Source organism: Carassius carassius, chromosome 14 (genome assembly GCF_963082965.1).
Source record: "Carassius carassius chromosome 14, fCarCar2.1, whole genome shotgun sequence".
NCBI lineage: Eukaryota > Metazoa > Chordata > Actinopteri > Cypriniformes > Cyprinidae > Carassius > Carassius carassius.
Window position 1 is genome coordinate 8,126,661 of NC_081768.1, and position 21,097 is coordinate 8,147,757.

Sequence of the window (21,097 nt, forward strand, 5' to 3'; positions counted from 1 at the left end):
CTGCCAGTTTCCATCAGATATAAAACTATTTTATTTGCAAATATCATTATACACTACCGGTCAAAATTTTGGACACACCTACTTTTCGTTGCCTTTTCATTATTACTATTTCCACAATTTTAGTGTGTTAAATGTCCAGCCAATAGGGAAAATCAGTGTATTTGTCCATTGCATGACTTTTAGCTACTAAATACAATACTATGATACCAAAAAGATCCTAAAATCTTTTATAAGGCATGTATTTTTTTTGGTTTGTGTATAGCAGAGTGTTTTCTTTTTTTCCAAATGCAAGATAAGATGGTGACTCTGAAAGGATTGTTGAACAGATTTTGTTTCGTGGAGTGAAACAATGCAACGTGAACATTAAAAATCAGCTATCTGATGCTGCTCTTATGTCTAAGTGCATGTGTATTATGATTAATTTTATTGTTTTATTGTTTTTCAAGAACGATTGTTGTTTACATGACACATTTTCTAAAAGTAAGCTTTTCTTGCTCAAGAATAAAAGAAGAAGAGTAGTATAATGTATGTTTTATGTTATTTATATTTTGTCTTTTGTCTTTTTGTGCCATGTAAACGCACTGACTCTTATACGCACCTGTGCATGTTCTCCTGATCTCTCCCTCTGATACCTCCTGTGTGAACACTATCATGCTCCTTTTCTGAAAAAAATAAATTCCAACAAAAAATTCACACTTTCTCGTCTCTCTCTTTCTCTGTCTGTGTCAGGAGCAGGGTGCATGGAGGGGGGAACAGACGCCACACACCAATGACAAACTCACACTGACACACATGACACAGAAACATTCAGAGTCACAAACCCCACCCCCAGAAACAAAAGACATCTTCACCTTACCTAATATCATGATCACCGATGAAAAACTCAGTCAACAGGCTCACTTAGAGAAAACCACCTTTGTGCCTCAGAGCCTGAGCTCCACAAAACCCACAAATACACCATCAGCCAAATCAGTAGAGCAACATTTACACACTCTGACACACACTCCATCAAATGCGAAAGACCGTAGATTAGACAGCAGAAGGACAGACGACACACACACACCAATGACAGTCAAGCCCTGCCTGGAGAGGACAGAGCCATTGGATGCGAGTGCATCTTTGGTAAGCACAGATGCTGATAGTGAATCTCACCCCACTGACCCACACTTTACACATCAACTCACTCGCCTGCTGACTTCAAACTGTAGTAAATCTGAGTGTGTGTTGCATTTTATCTGCACATTTCTCTTTGCTCACCCAAAGGAGAAATATTTCTGTTTCTTACACTAGAATAGCCTACTCATAGCTATCTCATAGAGATCTCAAAGATTGGATTCAGTAACAGGAATTTACCTTTGCAACTAGGTATTTCCTTAAAAATAATGCTTCATTAATCATTAATTGTTGGTTGTTAATAATTAACAGCTCGATATGTCCTATTATTAATATTTTGTATTATTACTATTACCATGTTAAACAAACTGCACAAAATCAGGAATCCACTCATATGCAGACGATATTCAGAACTAATCAATTTTTATGTTTTTCTGCAAAAAAATGTTTCTTTTCTTTTACATCAAAAAGTCTCGATTTAGTTAATTTATGATATATTTAAATCTCTGATTGTTAGAATTGAGCAGGCCTTTTTTCTGTTGTGACTTTAATACTTGTATATAAATACCCTTTTTACATATGAAATTAAAAATTAGTCAATTTGGTATGTACTATAAAAATCCTACTTCCTCATTAGCTTACCTACGGAATAAGCAATGATGTAAATATGGGTAGTCCAGTGTTGAAATATGTCTGTCTGACGTCAACAAGTTTTTAATAAAAAGTCTCTGTGAACTGGGAAGGAAGTTTGGATTTCAGAAAGCATGTTTTCATAGTACAAAAGATTTTGATCAAATATGACCCAGGACTATAACCACCAAAGACACTGAGGGGGACACATTTCCAGTAATCAGATTTGAAGTGCACCATAGGTTATGGTGGTTGATTCTTAAATGATTGTTTTAGGTCCTGTCTAATCTATGTGGCTGTATTTCTGATATATGGAAGAAAGAGTACAATTCCATGAATTGCAGTATTTCCAATAAATTAAGATATTCTGTGACAAAAGCAGGGTTTTGGAAAGAAGTGAATTGTAATGGAATAGAATAAAGGATGAAATATAATCTATGCCATTTGAGCCTGTGCAAGGCAAAAGTATAGTTCCTCAATGTGTATGTGAGTGTGTTTCTTGTCACACAAGCTGCCCTCTAAAAAGTGACGACATTCCAGGAAGTAGTTGTAGCCGCGGGTGGGTGGAGAAAACAGACAGAGAGAGAGAGAGAGAGAGAGAGAGCGCAAAAGAAGCTACATGACAAATGACTGGTATGAAAGCTGAGACAGTTTATTAAGAGAAAGACTGCACCAGGGGGCAGAGAAACAAGCAAAAAGGTTAAACCTGTGTAAGACAGAAACTGAGAGAGAAAGAGGGAAAGTGTGAGAGTGTGAAAGTTTGTTTGTCTCTGGGTCAGAGGACACACCCAGTGTGTGTTTGTGAGTTTGTGCTGCTGTGTACTCACTGTTTCTGCTGCAGTCAGCCAGAGCAGGTGTTCTCTCTCCCTCTCTCTCTCTCTCTCTCTCTCTCTCTCTCTCTCTCTCTCAGTACACCTGTCTTTACCTTTACCTGTCTTCTTCTATTATCCTTCCCCTGCCTCGTGCTTTTCTTTTCTCTCTTCATGTACATCTGGCTCTGAGCTGCTGTTGTGTATGATTGTCCAGGCCGCAGGTGAAGCTGGGGGCTCGGGTGGATGGCTGTCCAGTGACGGGCTGCTCCATGCCTGCCGTGAGAGGGCCGAGCAGCTGGAGCTGTGTCTGGAGAGAGCACAGGTCAGTCTAGAGGGGTCAAGACAGCAAGCACAGGACACAGCCATGCAGCACTGCATTGAACTACAACTTCACAACTGCCAGGTGATCTCACACACACACACACACACACACACACACACATATACCTGAATTTCAAAGGTCAAGGAAATGTTTTAATATTTGATTTATCTCTGCATGTGACTTTAAATAAATATTGTTGTGATTATAGTTAACTAAAACGATTACACATTAGAATAGGAAAGACTATTCACTATTACTTAAGAGTAATAGTTAAGAGCTGCTTATTTACAGTTAGTAAGGTAGTTGCTAAGGTTAGATATGGGCTAGGATCTAAACTATAGTCATGGGGAATTAGGTATTAATATGTATTTTATAGGTACTAATAAACGGCAAGTATACTAGTAATATGCATGCTAATAAGCAACTAGTTAATAGTGAAAATTGTTGCTTAGAATAAAGTATTACCATTAAAACCATTTGAAATAAAATAAGGGTTAACTGAAATAAAATATAAGAATTTCAGCCAAGGCAACATTTCTCTAAATTAATGTACTAAATTAATGTACTAAAATGATTAAAACTGAAATAGAAAATTACTAAAATCTATAGAATTTTTTTTTATGACAAAACAGACACATTTACCCTCTGCCTCTGTTGTTGCTGATGCTGATTAAGCAGAACAGGAAGTGCTCAGAGCTGAGATCTGTTACACATTGAACCTGGTTATATATTTGGCTCTGTTCAAAATAGAGTTGCCTCTAAACCTGCCATGAGTATTACAGACCAATCTGACACTATCATATACTATCTTCTTCTAATTGTTTCTGTCTGTAAAAAAAAAAAAAACCGCAGAACTGTTCAGTTCTATAAAACTTTAAAAGACATCATTATCATTTTCTGTAGAAATCTGTTCTCTCCTGTATAATCATGTCTTTTTCTTTGTGCCTTGCTCTTTCATTGTCGGTCTTTTTCTGCAGTCTTTTACAGCTGAAAACTCTTTTATTGCTCGGAGATCTAAGTGTTTGCCGATGGCGGTAATCACAGGTCACAAGATGTACACACTCATGATGTACATTTAAACCCAGTGCAGTTTTTATGATTAATAGACTGCCAAAATGTATTTTAACTTAGACTGAAAATGTATTATTTGTTTAGAATAATAGTTACAGTGTACAGAAATACTGATTGGCTGAAACACAGTCAGGAGCAGATTAGATTCGTTTGGTTTCAGTGATTATGGGGAAAAAAATTATTTTGTTTTATTGTCTTATTTGATGATGGATAACTGCTTTTGCTCTTGATGCTAAATCACTGCAGGTAAATCTTAGCACTGAATCGCTGAGTTAAAAACTTGTATGTGTGTGTTTATAAGCATTGGAAATGCAAGTGTACAGTAAGTGAGTGAGTGGGCAAAACTATACATCATGGCTTAGTGAACTAAATAATATGAGTCTGTTATTTACTTTTCGGGTGGAGTGGACACATATCAATGCCTGCTTCTTTTTTTACCTTTCTCTCTTAAACTATTTTATTCTCTTTTAAACACACATACATGTTATACACAACATGCATGAGCATGTCTGTAAACCCACATGGCACGTGTCAATGCATCATGAATTTCAACTTCTCTTTTCTTAAGGAAACTCTCTATGCAGATATTTCAGTTATTATTAAGCTACTTAAAGATAGCTTATCTGTCAAGTGCTGATGCAATATTTTTTTCTACCAGTTCCTTGTAAGTTTCTCATTTAAATCTAATAATTTAGGCTGTCAGATCTTTTTCAGTGTGTCTTGAAGCCTAAAAGGAATACATATGTTTATGCTCTCCTGATTTGTTGAGCTTGGCATTGAACATCCCATCTCATTGGGCTGTTTGGAGGAGGTCATGTGTCTCATTAATGAAGTTAGAGCTGATATTATTGATGAGGTTTACTGTAAGCGAAGTTCACTAGCTTCTGCCTGACTAAAGCTGAGGTCATGCTAGGCTTTGGGTATGCAAATTTACTTTGGATTCCTTATATTTAGACATTTGACGTCATTTTAAAGTGGTTAAACCAGATATACAGTGCACTCACCTTTGTGTGTGTGTGTGTGTGTGTGTGTCTGTGTGTGTAACCCAACTCCTTCATCAAAGATTCAGAGATTCAGCTGAGCTCCAGCACAGTGACCTGGTAAAATGTTATAACTATCACTTAAACTCACCAGCAGCCATCATATACAGGAATCAATTGGCCTGTAGGAAATATATCTGATAATTTTTAAATATTAGGTTCTGGTCAAGTGGGTGTTAAAGGGATAGTTCACCCAAAAATTACAATTCTGTGATCATTTACTCATCCTCATGTCATTTAAAAGCTAAGGAAGTTTGTTTCCACTGAGGGATTAAAAAATGTAAAAGTAAATGTTACTTTTTATCTCACAATTAGGACCTTTTCCTCCTAATTATGAGCTTATATCTGAATTTTGTCTTTCTTCTTAAAAAGATAATCGCAGAATGATAGAATAAACTCAGAATTGTCATTTTTGAATGAATTATCCCTTTAAGTTATGATAATTTTCATCATCAAGGAATCGTCATTAAGTTATTAATACAAATGATGTGCTGTATGCGCTCAGTATTTGCTGCAGGATGTACAGCTGGACAGACACTGATCGATCCCAATCTAAAGTCTGTGTGTTGGATTATTAATGAGATTTTTGTTCATATTTGTTTTTCCAAGTACAAGTGTTGTGTGAAATGTGTCAAATGGTTCATTAAACACCTGCTACCTGCCTCTCAACCCTGCTAGTTTATTCTCTAAGGTGGACTCTGATCTTTATTGTGTTTATTACTTTTGATTGATTGTATTTTCTCTATCGTGAACCTCAGCTTTAATAGGTGTTTTTTGAAACTTCTTGTTGTCACTATGAGTGTATGCTGTGTTAGAGTGATTTAGAATTTAGTTTGAGTGTACAGTATGTTGATTTGTAATTGTGTTTATTTATTTTTATTTTTTTTGTTCATTCGTCTAGACAATTCTTGTGGAGATTGAACAGAGAATCTCCAGTCTTTCTGTGTGTGGATTGAAAGAACTGGAGCAACATGAGGCTGAATCACTCAACACCAAACTGCAGCTGCTGAAGAACAGACTGGTGATAGTTCAATTAGAGCTGCAAGAGAGACACGGCGAAGATCAGGTACACACATATACACTAATATATCCAGAATTAGCCACAAAGTGTCTGTTTTTTATAAGTTGGGGACAGTGTAATCCAGGTGTACTTAATAAACAGATTGCATGTGATGTCAGAAATTGATTATTAGCATGCTAATGGTGGCTGATTTTCTCATTTCCTGATTCTGAGGTATTAAATCTACTGTAGAAGTGTTGCTATTGAGAGGCAGTGAAAATATGGCTGTGTGAGGTGTTATGTTTCTGTCTCTCTCTGTCTGCAGGTGCATGTTGAGAGTCAGCGCCCCCTGCAGGCCAGGTTGACGCGCAGCAGCAGTGTGCAAGAGATGTTGAGTTCTTCCAAAACCAAACAGACAGAGTTGTTCAGACAGAGCAGCCTTCAACAACAAAGGGTAATGCACACATTCATTCACACACTTTAAAATAGTTATTGCACACCTTAAAAAAAAGACACTTCTGCTGGAAAATAATGTCCTAAATTACAATACATTACTTATTTTTAACCTGTTCTAATGCTTTTAAGTCTAATAAATCTAAGTCATGTCAGTCCATTATTATCACTTTCTTTTTCTGTTTAAGGAACTGGAGCATGGATTGAATGAACAGAGGGATCTAACTAAAGCTATTGCAATTCAAGGCAGCAGAGCCCAAACACAGAGCCAGAGCGCAGATGAACATGAAGGGTATCTAAATACACACCCCTATCTATACAAATATATGCCTAGACTTTGTAGCCATTTAACACTCCATGATGTCTGCAGCCCCTTACCAGAAAATGAAGACAAAAGACAGGAAGTAGAGTTAGCAGTCCACAGGAAGTGGACACACCTCTGCAGCAGATTGACCAAGACAGCAGAAACAGAGCAAGGTGGAGATAAAGATCAGGATCCATCTGAGGTCTGAACACTCCTGGTTTTCTCCAGATGTTTATTTCAAATTTCTGTTTTCTAATGTTTAATGTGTAGTTATTTTAATGTGGGAGTTATTTTAAGTAAAGAACATTGTGATATTTGTGTGTGTGAACAGATCCTCTCTCCATCTGTGTGTTTGTGGAGCGGAGCTGCTGTTTCTTTCTGTCTCCAGCAGATTCAATCCAACATCTCACAACTCAAAGAACTGCAAAACTCAGCAGTAACAAAGGTGTCAGTAACAAACACACATAACACAGAAGATAGCATTTTAAAAAGATACGTAGCATAACATGAAACTCTCTTTTAAAGATCAGAGTACACATTCAGTCAATACTTTCCAACTCGATAACTGATATATTTAACTGATCTTTCTGTGTGCAGGATCATCAGTCTCTGGATGAAGGTTTATTTGAGGTGTTGAGTGGAGTTGATCTCACTCTCAACTCTCTCACACACACTCTTAGGTTTCAGCCAGCAACCTTAAACTCTGACGTATTAAGCCAATTAGAGCAGCTACAGGTATTCAGCCATCCATCAGACCATCAGTCTATCTGTCCATCCATCCATAAGACCATCAATCTGTCACCCCATTAATCCATTACTCCTCATTTCTTCTCTGATTTATAGGGTTTATCTTCAGAGCTGATCTCCTTGGGTGCCATATTGACCTCCCATGGGTCAGAGGTCATAAAGTTGTTAGGTTTGGATTCAGCGATATCAGAGACCTCCACTTGTTTTGACCTGCTGAGGCAGTGTGTATGTGACGTTCAAAAGACTCTCGCTGATAAACAGGAGCAGCTACAGGAACGATTAAAACACACGACTCAGCTGCAGGTCAGACTTTTATTTGCTTATTACCAACACAAAGTGATGAGATGTGTGTGCAGTCACTTAAAAAGTCTCCTGCAGTTTAAGTTACTAGAAACATGGTTCAGAAAACTTGTGCTTATTTGTTTATAGTGTTATGTGTTAGCAGCAGTTACATTTTTGCAGGTTTTAACACCCCAAACCTTCGGATGTCTCGCCTTCATAACTGTCACAAAACCTCACACTTGTTTGTTACGAAACAACTTGTCATCATAATGTCGGACATAATGTTCTTTCCAGTCTCGTGTGTGATCCCATAATTCTATCTCTTATATATTTATACTCTTTTGTACTTTTATTTTGACCCTTTTTATCAAGCATGACTCATTTTTTAATATTTCCTTGTGTGTCGAACCCTGCAGAAGAGAGTGAAAGACCTGCATGACTCAGTACTAACTAATACGTCAGTCCTTCTCCCTACAACTAATGGAGAAACCCACTGTGACCTTCACACACAGCTGCAGGTAAGCACACGAGCCTATGAATAGCATAGCTTGTAACACATGAGTGTGTGCATATTAAACACTACTGGAGAAATAATACTCTTTAACATATCTGCAAGAAAAATACTGATGTCTTCAGTGTACATTTGCTGATTTCGGTGCCACTTCACCTCTCTGCATTTTATAAGTTATAATGTCTCCTCTGAAAGCCACTCATAATGCTAGCCAGAATTGCACCAGAAGCAGTTTTTCTTATTAGTTTTGATCCATATTACTTTGTTAGTGCAGATATGTTGTATAACACCATTAGGTGTTCACTGTGCCTAAATTCGAAGATTTTGGCCTTTCTGTATTTGTGATTCCACATGAAGGCCATCACTGGATGGAAACAGGAAGTGGAGCAGAGTGAGAGAAAGTTGGCAGAACTTAAAGAAGAGACAGAGAGTCGAGATCAACCTTCGTCCCTCACACAGCAGATCAGCACACTGGAGGTATGGATGTGCAGCATTCAGAATTTATTATAAAATGTCTTTTAAATTACAATTAATTTCCTGTCAGCAATCATGGGACACAATTGTAATTAAAGTCTGAATTTATTCAATATAATAAAATACATATTAATTTGTAATATGCACTCTCTGTAGGCGGTATTGGAGAGTGTTTGGAGTGATCTAGAGCAACGCTGTGGAGTTGTGCAGTGGAGTCTAGATGAGCAGAAGATGAGTGAAAAAATCCTAAAAGGTCTGCAGATGCTTCTGACGATCGGAGGAGAGAAACTCGCCTGCACCTCTCAGCTGGAGCTAAGGAATCCAGCACAAATACAGACACGCCTCAACACACACACGGTAAACATATCACACACACCTTCAAACATCCTAGCTAAATACACACGCAAATTAATCAGCTACTCAAATATATAAAAAAAAAAAAATACATTACATCCCACATGAATCATGTACATTATAGCACCATTACAGGTCCTGCAATCTCTCATTCACCTCCCTAACTTTGTAAATGTATAGGCGTTTTTCCTGTCTCTGGGTGCCCACCTGAGGAGACTGCAGCAACTGAGTGTGCGGATGCCAGACAGCGCCTCCTCTTGCTGGGAGACTCATGTGTCTGAGGTTGAACGTCAAGTGTCCAGTGTCCTGCAGCAGGCTCAGGCTGTCGGTACAGTGCTGCACTTAGCACTGCAGGTACAAAAGTACAAAAAAATCAAGACACTTTTTACAGTTTTTTTCTGTATTGAAAGTTGCATTAGCCAAGAAGATACAAAAATGGAAAAGAGACAACAAACGAATGGTATTGATGAGTGCATGACTAAATTAACTTGTAGACTGAATGACAAACAGCAGATTTTAATATGTTTTTTGTTAATACTTCTCTGCCCTTGATAAGGAGTTTGATGCATTTCAGGTTTGCACTCACTGGGATGAAAATCAGTCCTGGTTAGAAACGCTTCTGCAGAGATTAGAGACTCAACTTCCCATAACACCTCTGCAGGACCAAACGAAGGAGCAGCTCGGCGAGAATATTTCTGTCTATCAAGTAATGGTTTAGTTAAACTTATATATAGTTAACTGACCTACATAATATATACCTTTAAGACAGAATGCATGCAATTTTGAAGATCCTTGAATACTTCTTGTTGCTTGTGATAGAGTGTGCTGGCCGTTCTGGAGAAGAACAGAGCTCGGATCAGTCTGGTTCTGGATGAGGGCCGCAGACAGCAGGAGCAGATTTCTAGTAGTGATATGGGTGTGTCTATATGCATAGTGGGTGTGTCTACAGCAAAACTGGAACAGCGATTGGCTGCACTTCAGAGGAGGGTGGAACAAGGACTATACTCCACCCACCATCTTAAGAAGCTTTGGAAAAGGTAAAAATGAATGATGTGGGTAAAATTAAGTCAACCAGAGTTTCCACTCTAAAAGAATTCTTGCCATTTCATTACACAATGTGCAAAATTCTATGCTATCTCAGTATTTTAAAATCAAAATATTTTGAGCCGTATGTACACACTTAAATTATGTTTATTAAGATAGAGTTGTGTAGAAAGACTAAGAGATGGAAATTCACACAAAGGAAAAAAAATATAAAGAGTTGCCACTACACATTTTTCCAGGTACCAAAGCGATTCAGAGGCTCTGAATGAGTGGATGCGACAAGCCCGAGAGCGCCTTCATTCATGGAGAGATCACATGACCACAGCTGAACAGGAAGTGGACAACCTCTCCCATTTTCAGCACTTCACAGTCAGTCAACCAGTGATTCTAATCATTTGTTTTTAGTTTAGATTATTTTGAACAATAAGATGATTAAAAACTTAATGACTATTTACAGAAGTGACATAAACCCTGTTGAAAAAACAGCATATCTGTATGCTGGTTAGGTATGTTTTGAAGCATGGCAGTTGTTTTGAGCTGGTTTAAGCTGGTCCTTAGTTGGTCATAAGCTGGTTTAAGTTGGTCCTAAGCTGGTTATAAGCTGATTATGAGTTGGTCCTGAGCAGGAGCTAGTTGCTGACCAGCACGACTAGTTTAAACCAGCTCATTACCGGCCGCCATGCTTCAAAACATATCTAATCAGCATACAGGGAAACCTACTTAAATGCAAGTTAAATTAATATTAATTTCAACTAATAAAAATAATTAAAATAGGTTTCGTTTTCATTTTGAAAGTTTTAAAATGTGACATTTTTGTATCTGTGATGTTTTTGACAGGAGTTCATGAAGGAGCTAGAGGTGAAATCGGCCCTGAAGGCATCATTGATCAGTTCTGGATCTTTGATCCTGTTCCTCAATGAACGAGAGCAGAACATTGAGACACAGAAGATCAGCAGAAGCACCAGTGCTCCAAGAACCTCCACTCCCTCTGGAAATACAACAACCCCTGAAGACCTACAGCCAAGTGAAACTAGCAACCGGACCTCCGTTGTCCTAGATAACAGCCCTGAAGACTCCTCATCTGTAGATGTCCCCTTACCTTCAGAAACCAATGTTTCCTCTATTCAAAACATCTTCTCAGAAGAAAATCTTTCTACCACGGAAGAATCAGATGGAAAGATCACAAATGAAGGTGTTATCTTTGAGGAACCAACCTCATCTCTATTCGATTTATCTGTAAAACAAGAGATGGTTCTGTCCCCAGTTCTTCTGACTCTACAGTCCCAGCTGTCTCTGGTGGAGCAAGACTGGGTGGAAATACAGAAACATATTCCTGTCGTCCAACAGGAACTGCATCAGGTACATTTTACTCCATTACTAACTGCATTCTGCATCTTTGGAAATAAAGACTCGTCAGTTTTGTGTTCTTCTGTTTTGAGCATTGTCTCTGTGAAGGAGAACATTGTGTATAAAAATTTATTATGGAGGTCAGGTACAGTAGCCATCCAGGCATGCTTTCCTGTATTACTGAGAAGTTGATGAAATCTTTGAGGAATAGTTATTATCCATTATCAGGTCTCTCTTTCTTCTTTGATTACATGTGTCACCCCTCACCGTGTTCCACTGTTTTCTTTCTTCTCTATTCTCTCCACCTCTGTCTAACACGTTCATCTTTCTTTATGCCTATTTCTCTGTTCTCTTTCTCTCTCTCAGAGTGTGGTGGAGAGCCTGTCTCCTGAAGGACTGCTGGCTGATGTGTGTGGCTGGATTACGGGTGCTGAGAGCAGGTTACAGGAAGCTGAACGAGAGGGTCACAACAACTGTACTGCTGCCGAGTTCACACACCTGCTCAGAACATATCAGGTACCTTGCTTGTGTTTTATCCCTCTATCAATAAAAAAAATAAAAATATCCAATAATTAGCACAAAAAATACTTATCTTCGATTTGGATTTTATTTTCTCCAAAATTAAACAACAGTGCAAAATAACATATTATTGTTTTTCTTGAAAAAATAACAAATTGTAAAGAAATCATCACATATATGTGAATAAAATTATTATAAAAGTAACTAAAATCTGAATTTTATTTTTATACTTTATTCAGTTAAATTCAGTAAAATAAATATATAAAGTACAAATAAAACAAAAAGGAAGACATTACAAATTTAGTAATAATTGAACAGTTCTTTTCTCTTTCATTACAATTTCAATTTATTGTGGTTTCATACATCTGCATTGTCATTTTTTGCCTTAAAACAGAGCTAAAGCACTGTATAAAGTAAGATACAATATTGAAATAAAATACAATAAAATAAAATGCAGACTACACTTAGAAATCTTAGATAAATAACACAAATGAAAACAATGAAAATAACAAACGAAAAAAATATGCCAGTGTAATTAACTTTCTCTTTCAATTTTAGTTTGTGCTTTACTGACTTGACACAACTGTGTAAATTTGCATTGCCAAAATGTTTGAAATTAAAAAAGTGCAAAGTACAAAGAAAGCTTAGAAAGTAACATTTAGCAAATACAAATGAATTTACTGATGGTGACTATATATATATAGTTTTGGTCATACCTGTCTCTTATTCTCTTTCTGTCTAGGGGATGAAGAGAGAGATGGCATGTCAGCAGATGTCTGTTGACTTTATTAATCAGTGTGAGCTGAAGCAGGCTGCTTTTGACTCTCACACCAGCAGGTACAAACACACTGCATTTGCTGAAAACCTGGGACATGTCAATCTGCGCTGGAAAACTCTACAGGATCACCTGAACACACTGGTGAGTTTAATATTATTATTATTATTATTATTATTATTATTATTATTATTATTATTATTATTATTATTATTATTATTATTATTATTATTATTATTATTATTATTCTGCTAACCAGTTCAGATTAACATGGTTTATATTGTGTTTCACAGATCCAACATGCTGAAGATGAGGTGAGGATGTGTGTAGAGCAAGATAACAAACTCCAAATCCTACAGCACTGGGTCAAAGGTCAAAAACAATGGATGCGATTGGCCGAAAGACCCATCAGTCGCTCATTTGCTGAGAGGAGTCTGAAGGATTGTGAAGTGAGTGGCTGATATTTTCTGGTTATGGTAACTGATTATGTTGATGCTCACCTACTTTTTTTAATTGGAATTTATTTATATTGCATTTTATAGAAAGTTTACTTGTCATTCTTTCATTCTCAGGGGCTGGGGGATAAGTTGAAGTCTAAATTCTCAGAACTTGCTGAGCTGAAGAAGAGGAGACTTACCATTGATGAAGAAGACAGGAATGAAGACTTCCTCTCAAAAGCTCACAATCTTTCACAATCTTTGACTGACCTCTCTCAACAGGTATGGAGACAAAAACGTATTTCTATGGATTAAAAAAAAAGCAATATTTATAAACACTTGAGAATACTCGTTAAATTAGTATTTTAATAATAGATCTTCATTTTCTAGAGTACAGTCCTTGGGGATTCCTTGAAAGAGCTGTGTAAGGTGTGGTCTCAGTTTGAAAGTGGGAGGAGTCAGGCAGTTTTAAACACAATGAGGATCTGCCAATCACTGGAGTACTGCCACGCCCCTCTGCCCTCCCTCTCTGCCCTCCAGAACAACATTGATAAGATACAGGTGCTGTCAATAAACCACATTGTTTTGTTTTTTTGTTTCTAATTGGTCACAGTATGGCATATTTTATTGAATTTAAATATGTGATTAAATATTATTGCATTTTTTAAAAATGTGTCAAAACTTAAAAGTAACCCTTTGGCTTGAGAGAGATATGTATTATAATGTATATGATAACAAATTATATCTGCAGGTCTTAAAAGCAGAGACAAACGAAATTGACAGCCAGTGGGAGGATCTTACCAAGACAACAACAATTCTTATTGGTGGAATTAGCCCAGACTCTGCCCAGGTGTTATCAGAGCACCTAGAAAAAGAAAAAGCAAGGTTCGACTTCACACATACCAGCAAAGCAATGCGAATGTGTATGTAAATGTTCAAGCTCCTACCCATTTTGTCACTCTGTAGGTGGTCAGAGGTGAAGGAAAAGGTCACACACACCTTGCAGAGGACACACAGTCTTCTGAAAGTGTGGCAGAGATACGCTGATGTTAGTTGCTCATGTTCAGAGCAGCTCCAATATCTCAAAGAGCAGCTCAAGACACACACCAAAACACCTGCTGACAATAAACAACTCACACACAGCATGGCAGAGCTGAAGACTGTGAGTACAATGCAAAGGCACAGATAACCATCTATTTAAACACACACACACTTAAAGGGGTCCAGACCACAATGAAAATCTGGGATTTTTTTTAAATCAGAAGAGTTATTATGTAAAAGCAAGAGGAAATTATTATGCATTATTTCTAGATGAGTAATAAAACAGGCAATATATTACAATATAATATTACTTTTAATATTATTAAAAGATTGCTGATTAATGATCTATAATGCAACGTCAAAGTATCATCAAAATCATATCATATCATATTATAATAATAAAAGTATTACGATTTTTGGACTCCAGACTGTTATTGTCCTTATTTCCTCCTTTTAGGTATTACAGAAATGCTCAGAGACTCTTCAGACTGATTTGAATGAAGTGCTTGAAGTATCTAAGGATCTGACTGAACAGATGGATGATGAGGATGCAGTTTTCATCAGATCAGAATGCCGTTTGTTAACACGTGGTTACCTGCAGCTAGAACAGACTCTGAAAGGAAGAATTGAACACATGAAGGTAAGACCTACACTCCTCTGTGTTTTAATAAGCATGGAAGTGTTTGAAGTATGTACACTCTGTCATTTCCTGCAAAACTCATCTGTTGTTATTTATGTATAATATGTCCATGGTCTGGACATATTATACCCACCCCCACAATAACAGCACCATTAAGTATCATAATAGTAGTCTGTAAGTCATTGGAAACCATGAGGGTGAGTAAATGATGACAGAATTTTTATTATTCCTTTAATTCAAAACATGTATCTACTTTGTTCAGGAGGATTTTGAGCGATTTCAAGAATTTGAAAGGTTATTCCAGTCCCTTGAAACACAATTACAGCAGTGGGAAAGCAAGCAACGGATGGACAGCAATCTTACAGATATATCTCAGGTGATAAACACACATAACTCAACCACATCACTTTATTTAAGAAATCCCCATTATTAATAATTTCTGCATTTCCTTGTTTACAGTCAGGTCTGATGGAGGTCAGTTCTCTCTCTCCTGATCTGGATCTGATGAACACTCTCAGCTACAGACTGACCCTCAGTGACCCTGTCACACAGAGGCTTCAGCACCTCAACAGGAAGTGGGCACAGGCCACCGCACATGCTCAGGAGAAATGCAGGTGACTAGCACTTACAATCTGATCACCTGAGAAAGACACTAATATCAGATTCAACATAAAGCATAATAAATGTTTATGTGTATAATGTGTGTTTAGTGAGTTGCAGGCATCCTCTCTTCAGCAGCAGAGCTTTGAGCAGAGATGTGAGAGCTGGCTGGCTTTCCTACAGCGCATGGAGGACAGTTTGGCTGTCGAAATCGCATCAACTTACCCTGGACTGAGAGAACAACAACGCATGCACCAGGTACAACAGTCAACACCCCCCTAAATGCATCACATATGGATAATAGATCCAAAAATAAAATCTGTCCTTTTTCATCTAGTGTTTTCAGGCTGAGTTGTCTTTAGGCCATCAGATCCTTCACTCTGTGATCAGTGAATCTCTCCTCCTGTTGCAGAAGGGAGATGTAGAGGACAGGTGACAATTATTTTTTCAATCTCTGTTTTGCATGATTGCTTGTGATATACAATATAATTCAGTAGTTTGGGGAGAGTGTGATTTTTAAAAATAAATTAGGACTTTAATTCAGCAAGGTTGCATTAAATGCTTAAAAGTGATTGTAAAGGCATTTATTAAAAACTTTATATTTACATTACAGAAATACATTTTAAAATATATTACATTAGAAAATTGTAATAATATTTCACAATATTACGGTTTTTAATTTATTTTTGATCAAATAAATGCAGCTTTAGGGAGCATAAGAGACTTCTTTCAAAAACATTAAAGAAATTGTACTGTCCCTAAACTTTTAAAGCATAGTGTAATATAGTATTTTATCACTGTGTCATGAAATGTCCTACTGTTATAAATATTATAAGTTTTATATCTGGAATTCAATGCAGGATTTGTAGTTTTACTAACCACCTTGCCTGTGCCCTCAGGAGTGACTTCCTGTTAAAACTGGCACAGCTGAGAGAGCACTGGCAGGGAGCGGTGCAGAGAGCAGCTCAACGGCGCGCTCTAGTGGAAGGGCTCATACAGCACTGGCAGCTTTATACACACACAATGCAGAAACTCCGCAAACTCCTCACACTCACACACACTCTCTTGTCTCCCGCTGGTCCCACACACTGTAGTGTCCTGCTGTTGCGCCTCTTGCTGGAAGATCTGAAGGTAACAAGATGATTTTTAAATATCATTATCATTATCATCAATGATCAAGATATTGTATAAGTCACAGTTTCTTACTCTCACTGAGGCTGCATTTATTTGATTAAAAATACTTTTAAAACAATAGCCTAATATGGTAAAAAAAAATTATTATAATTTGAAATAACTGTTTTCTATTTTAAATGTGATTTCCTATGATGGCAAAGCTGTATTTTCAGCATCATCACCCCAGTCTTCTGTGTCACATGATCGTTCAGAAATTATTGTAGTATACTGATTTGGTGCTAAAAAACATTTATTATTATCAGTGTTGAAAACAGTTGTGCTGCTTAATCTTTTTGTGGAAACTGTACACGGGTTGTATTGTAGGTTTAAAAGAACAACATTTATTGACCTTTTGTAAGATTATATGTGTTTTTACTGCCACTTTGATTTTTGCTGAATAAAAATATTAATATATCCCAAACTTTTAAAAACACACCTAAAATAATTGCATATACATTTAAATCCATTTTATATGTTCCAATATAATACGTCGAACACATTGCCCTGGAAATATTTCTTATTAATTGTGAATCATCAATTTTCTTATTTTTTTATTTATAAGGGAAATATCAGATTTTTTTCTGTATTTACACTCTATATTTTTATCTATTGACACCTAGCATGAGTTTTGGGTTTTTTCACCATTTCTCCCTCTCTCTTTTTTGTCTGTCCCCTTCACTCTCTCCCTCCTCTTGCCCTCTCTCTTTCTCTGTCCCTGTAAAGCAAACAGAGCTGTTGTTTCAAAGGTCAGTCTCTGCATATCTGTGTGTGATGGAGGTAGGCAGGCAGCTGTTCTCAGTGAGTGACACACAGACACAGATGCAGCTGCAGACAGACCTGGCAGCCCTGCAGGAGGACTGGGAGCAGTGCCAGTGCATGCTGGGAAAGAGAAAGACTCTCACGTCTGACATCATAAAGGTGAGATGGATTGATTGGGTTTAAAACGGGACCTTTGAATGAACTAACTCTTGTGTTTTATGGCTTAGCTCTGTTGCATTTAAAAGGTAAGCTTATGATAATGATGATAATGTCACAGTATTTATCGTTATCCTTATGTTGAAAGTCAAAGGTCACACGGGAAATCCATAAAGCTATGTGAGTGTGTTAGGCTTTTTTCTAAAACAGGATTCTCATTATCATGGAAGCATGGAAACATTAAAACATCCCTAAAAAAATTTACTTTAAATTTGTCACTTCTAAACCAGGGAAATTAATTGTTAAAAAGTCAGGGAAATGTCCAGAAAAAAATGATATACAGTATATATATGTAAAAATGTTTAATTCTCAGCTGTTAAATATTTTATCATAGAAATTTTTTTGTGAGTGAATTCTTTATTTAAAAAAAAATGTGTTTGTTGTTTTTTTTACATATCTGGATATCAGCATTTATGAGGGTAAAGTTTATATAACAAAACAGGCTACTGCAAAGTAAAATTTGCCCTTGGAATTTTATGATTTTATATGCTTTAAGATTAGATAAGACATAGCTGCTTAGATAGTATTCAGCTGGTTATGGATTGTCAATCTTATGAACACCTGTTCAGAGATGCTTCAGAGAACAAACACTATTAACTGTCTGTCCGTGTATGGACCTGTCTAAAACTTCACCAGGAATAAACTATATATAACTAGCCATTATATACTCCCATTCTAGAATGATGCAGGACAACACTCAATGTAGGATTGTGTGTGTAGAATAAGGAGATTCTGTATTGTGGTGGTTTTCTGCTGGAATGAGTTAATATTATTGAATTAATAATATTAATATCAAGTGTTACTGACCTGGAAAGTCTTCATGCAGGTCTGTCTGTCTGTCTGTCTTTGTTCTGTTGCTATATATCTATGTTATATATATATATATATATATATATATATATATATATATATATATATATATATATATATATATATATATATATATATATATATATATATATATATATATATATATATATATATATATATATATATATATATATATATATATATATATATATATATATATATATATATCTATGTTATATATATATATATATATCTATGTTATATATATATATATATATATATATAATATATATACATATAGATATATATATATGTGTGTGTGTGTGTGTTTTTCTGCTTTCTGTGTGTGTGTGTGTGTGTGTGTGTGTGTGTGTGTGTGTGTGTGTGTGTGTGTGTGTGTGTGTGTGTGTGTGTGTGTGTGTGTGTACTGGTATTCACAACGGTTTGGGGACCAAAAAGTCTACATAAGTATAGGAATACCAGTAAATTTTGACCTTGTGGCGACATTATGTAGGTCCCCATGAGGAAACAAGCTTAGGAATCATATGGAATTAAGTGTTTTGAAAATGTAAAAATGCTGAAGTTTTAGGTTTATGCAGGGTAGGGTTAGGGGATATAAAATGCAGTTTGTACAGTAGAAAAAACATTATGTCTATGGAATGCCCTCATAAAACATGGTAACCAGCGTGTGTGTGTGTGCGCAGAGAGTTTTCTGTGAGGATTAGGTTTAGATTTAGAGTTGGTGTAGGGCGATAGAAAATACAGTTTGTGCAGTATAAAATGCCTATGGAGAGACCCTTCAAGGATAGTGAACCAGACGTATGTGTGTGTGTGTGTGTGTGTGTGCTCTTGTTTTTGTGACATATCAGGACACAACTCTGTATAATGACATGGGTATGACACAGGTATTACAAGGAGAGGGTGACTTATGAGCACATAACCCATGTCCCCATTTTTCAAAACGCTTATAAATCATACAGAATTATTTTTTTTGAAGTAAAAATGCACAAAGTTTCCTGTGAGGGTTAGGGTAAGGTGTAGGGTTGGTGTAGGGACATAGAATATACAGTTTGTACAGTATAAAAACCATTACGCCTATGGGATGTCCCCACTTTTCACAAAAACAACATGTGTGTGTGTGTGTGTGTGTGTGTGTGTGTGTGTGTGTGTGTGTGTGTGTGTGTGTGTGTGTGTGTGTGTGTGTGTACTTGAATACACACAGACTCATGGGGACTCGTGTCACGGTGGGGACCTTAATTGAGGACCCCACGAATAAACAAGCTAATAAATTACACGGAATGAAGTTTCTTGAAAATCTAAAAAGCAGAAAGTTTCCTGTGAGGGTTAGGTTTAGGTGTAGGGTTGGTTTTGGGGCGATAGAAAATACGGTCTGTACAGTATAAAAACCATTACGCCTATGGAGAGTCCCCACAAGGATAGCTGACCAGACGTGTGTGTGTGTGTGTGTGTGCTCATGAGTGTATGCACTTGTCCTGTGCTAAAGGGTTTATAGTAAAGCCTGTCTAGGGATTTACAGCTCTCTCTGTCTGTCTCAACCTTTCTGTCTCTCTCACTCTCACAGTACTTTGTCTGTCTTCATTTCTCATGCAACACCTTATAAAATAAATGCCAGTGCACTGCAACAATTTGCCATATTCTTGGGAGTTTCCTCTGTGCCGTATGTGTGATTATAATATGGTTTTACTTGTATTATACTGTAAATGTGATGTGTGTAGAGTATTAGCGTGTAGATGCGTGTGTGTTGTTGTGATAACCCCACACTGGTGTGTGTGTTTGTGCATGCATGTGTGTTTTCATTGCCCCTAGTTGTGTCTTAACTTTTCATTTGTCTCTGAGTTGAGACATTGGTATAATATAGTGCACACTGACCTTCCACAACGGAAGTCTGCACACTTGTCCATATGTTTGTGTCTACCGATCTACCCTCACATATAAGCTCTCTTTGTTTTTTCTGCATTATTTATGCTTTTCCTGACTAATGATAACTCCATCCCACTATATAAAAAGGCTTATATAAGCTATTATAAAAAAATCATGCTACAGCATTATAGGAGGTTCAATTTATATGTTTTACAATTATTTTGCAGAAATGGGAGACCTGTGAGACCAGACTAGTTGATCAGGCGCAGCACCTGGACGAGGTACAAGTCAGACTGAAGCAGTCGATCCCAGATCAGCAGGAGGAGATGGAAGAGGAACGCCTCCTTGTGAAGGTACACTAACTCTAAAAGGTGAATTGCGTCATATACTGTTGACTGAGATATTACAGGAACAATAAACCTGAAATTTGACTGGGGGTAAAGCGTTGCCTACTTTTTCTAAAAGAGCAACATACTGTACTCAGAACACACCTCAAAAGTTATGGTGTTTGGTAAAGTTAATAATAATAATAATAATAGCTTTTGTTTGTTGCATGACACTTAGGATTTCCCTTCCTCCCTGCTATAGGCTTATTCAGCTGTGATCCCCTCCCTCCCTCTATTTTTTTCTCCTGCCCTCCCTCTTTGTCCCATGGGCTTTAATCTCGTTGGGACACAGGGTAAAAGAGAGAGAGATTGCATGAGTCAGAGCTTGGACGTGTAGCAGTGTTTTCTGTGAGTGT

At 37.0% G+C, this 21,097-nt stretch overlaps 1 protein-coding gene across 3 annotated transcripts in view; it reads left to right on the forward strand.

The window, feature by feature from the left end:
- The window catches only part of syne2b (spectrin repeat containing, nuclear envelope 2b), a 91,909-nt gene that overhangs the window by 52,130 nt on the left and 18,682 nt on the right, over positions 1-21,097 (forward strand). For all 3 annotated transcript variants that reach the window (XM_059565875.1, XM_059565874.1, XM_059565873.1), the window contains 32 exons: positions 730-1,122; positions 2,770-2,958; positions 5,890-6,054; positions 6,314-6,442; positions 6,630-6,733; positions 6,812-6,947; positions 7,077-7,190; positions 7,343-7,480; positions 7,589-7,795; positions 8,191-8,292; positions 8,643-8,762; positions 8,916-9,116; positions 9,294-9,467; positions 9,688-9,819; positions 9,933-10,150; positions 10,397-10,526; positions 10,995-11,516; positions 11,871-12,020; positions 12,766-12,942; positions 13,092-13,247; positions 13,371-13,517; positions 13,626-13,796; positions 13,987-14,120; positions 14,202-14,397; positions 14,734-14,916; positions 15,179-15,292; positions 15,376-15,530; positions 15,627-15,774; positions 15,854-15,948; positions 16,416-16,647; positions 17,413-17,607; positions 20,583-20,708. In XM_059565875.1, coding sequence (XP_059421858.1) covers positions 730-1,122; positions 2,770-2,958; positions 5,890-6,054; positions 6,314-6,442; positions 6,630-6,733; positions 6,812-6,947; positions 7,077-7,190; positions 7,343-7,480; positions 7,589-7,795; positions 8,191-8,292; positions 8,643-8,762; positions 8,916-9,116; positions 9,294-9,467; positions 9,688-9,819; positions 9,933-10,150; positions 10,397-10,526; positions 10,995-11,516; positions 11,871-12,020; positions 12,766-12,942; positions 13,092-13,247; positions 13,371-13,517; positions 13,626-13,796; positions 13,987-14,120; positions 14,202-14,397; positions 14,734-14,916; positions 15,179-15,292; positions 15,376-15,530; positions 15,627-15,774; positions 15,854-15,948; positions 16,416-16,647; positions 17,413-17,607; positions 20,583-20,708 — 5,553 coding nt within the window. The remainder of the gene's footprint in view (positions 1-729; positions 1,123-2,769; positions 2,959-5,889; positions 6,055-6,313; positions 6,443-6,629; positions 6,734-6,811; positions 6,948-7,076; positions 7,191-7,342; positions 7,481-7,588; positions 7,796-8,190; positions 8,293-8,642; positions 8,763-8,915; positions 9,117-9,293; positions 9,468-9,687; positions 9,820-9,932; positions 10,151-10,396; positions 10,527-10,994; positions 11,517-11,870; positions 12,021-12,765; positions 12,943-13,091; positions 13,248-13,370; positions 13,518-13,625; positions 13,797-13,986; positions 14,121-14,201; positions 14,398-14,733; positions 14,917-15,178; positions 15,293-15,375; positions 15,531-15,626; positions 15,775-15,853; positions 15,949-16,415; positions 16,648-17,412; positions 17,608-20,582; positions 20,709-21,097) is intronic.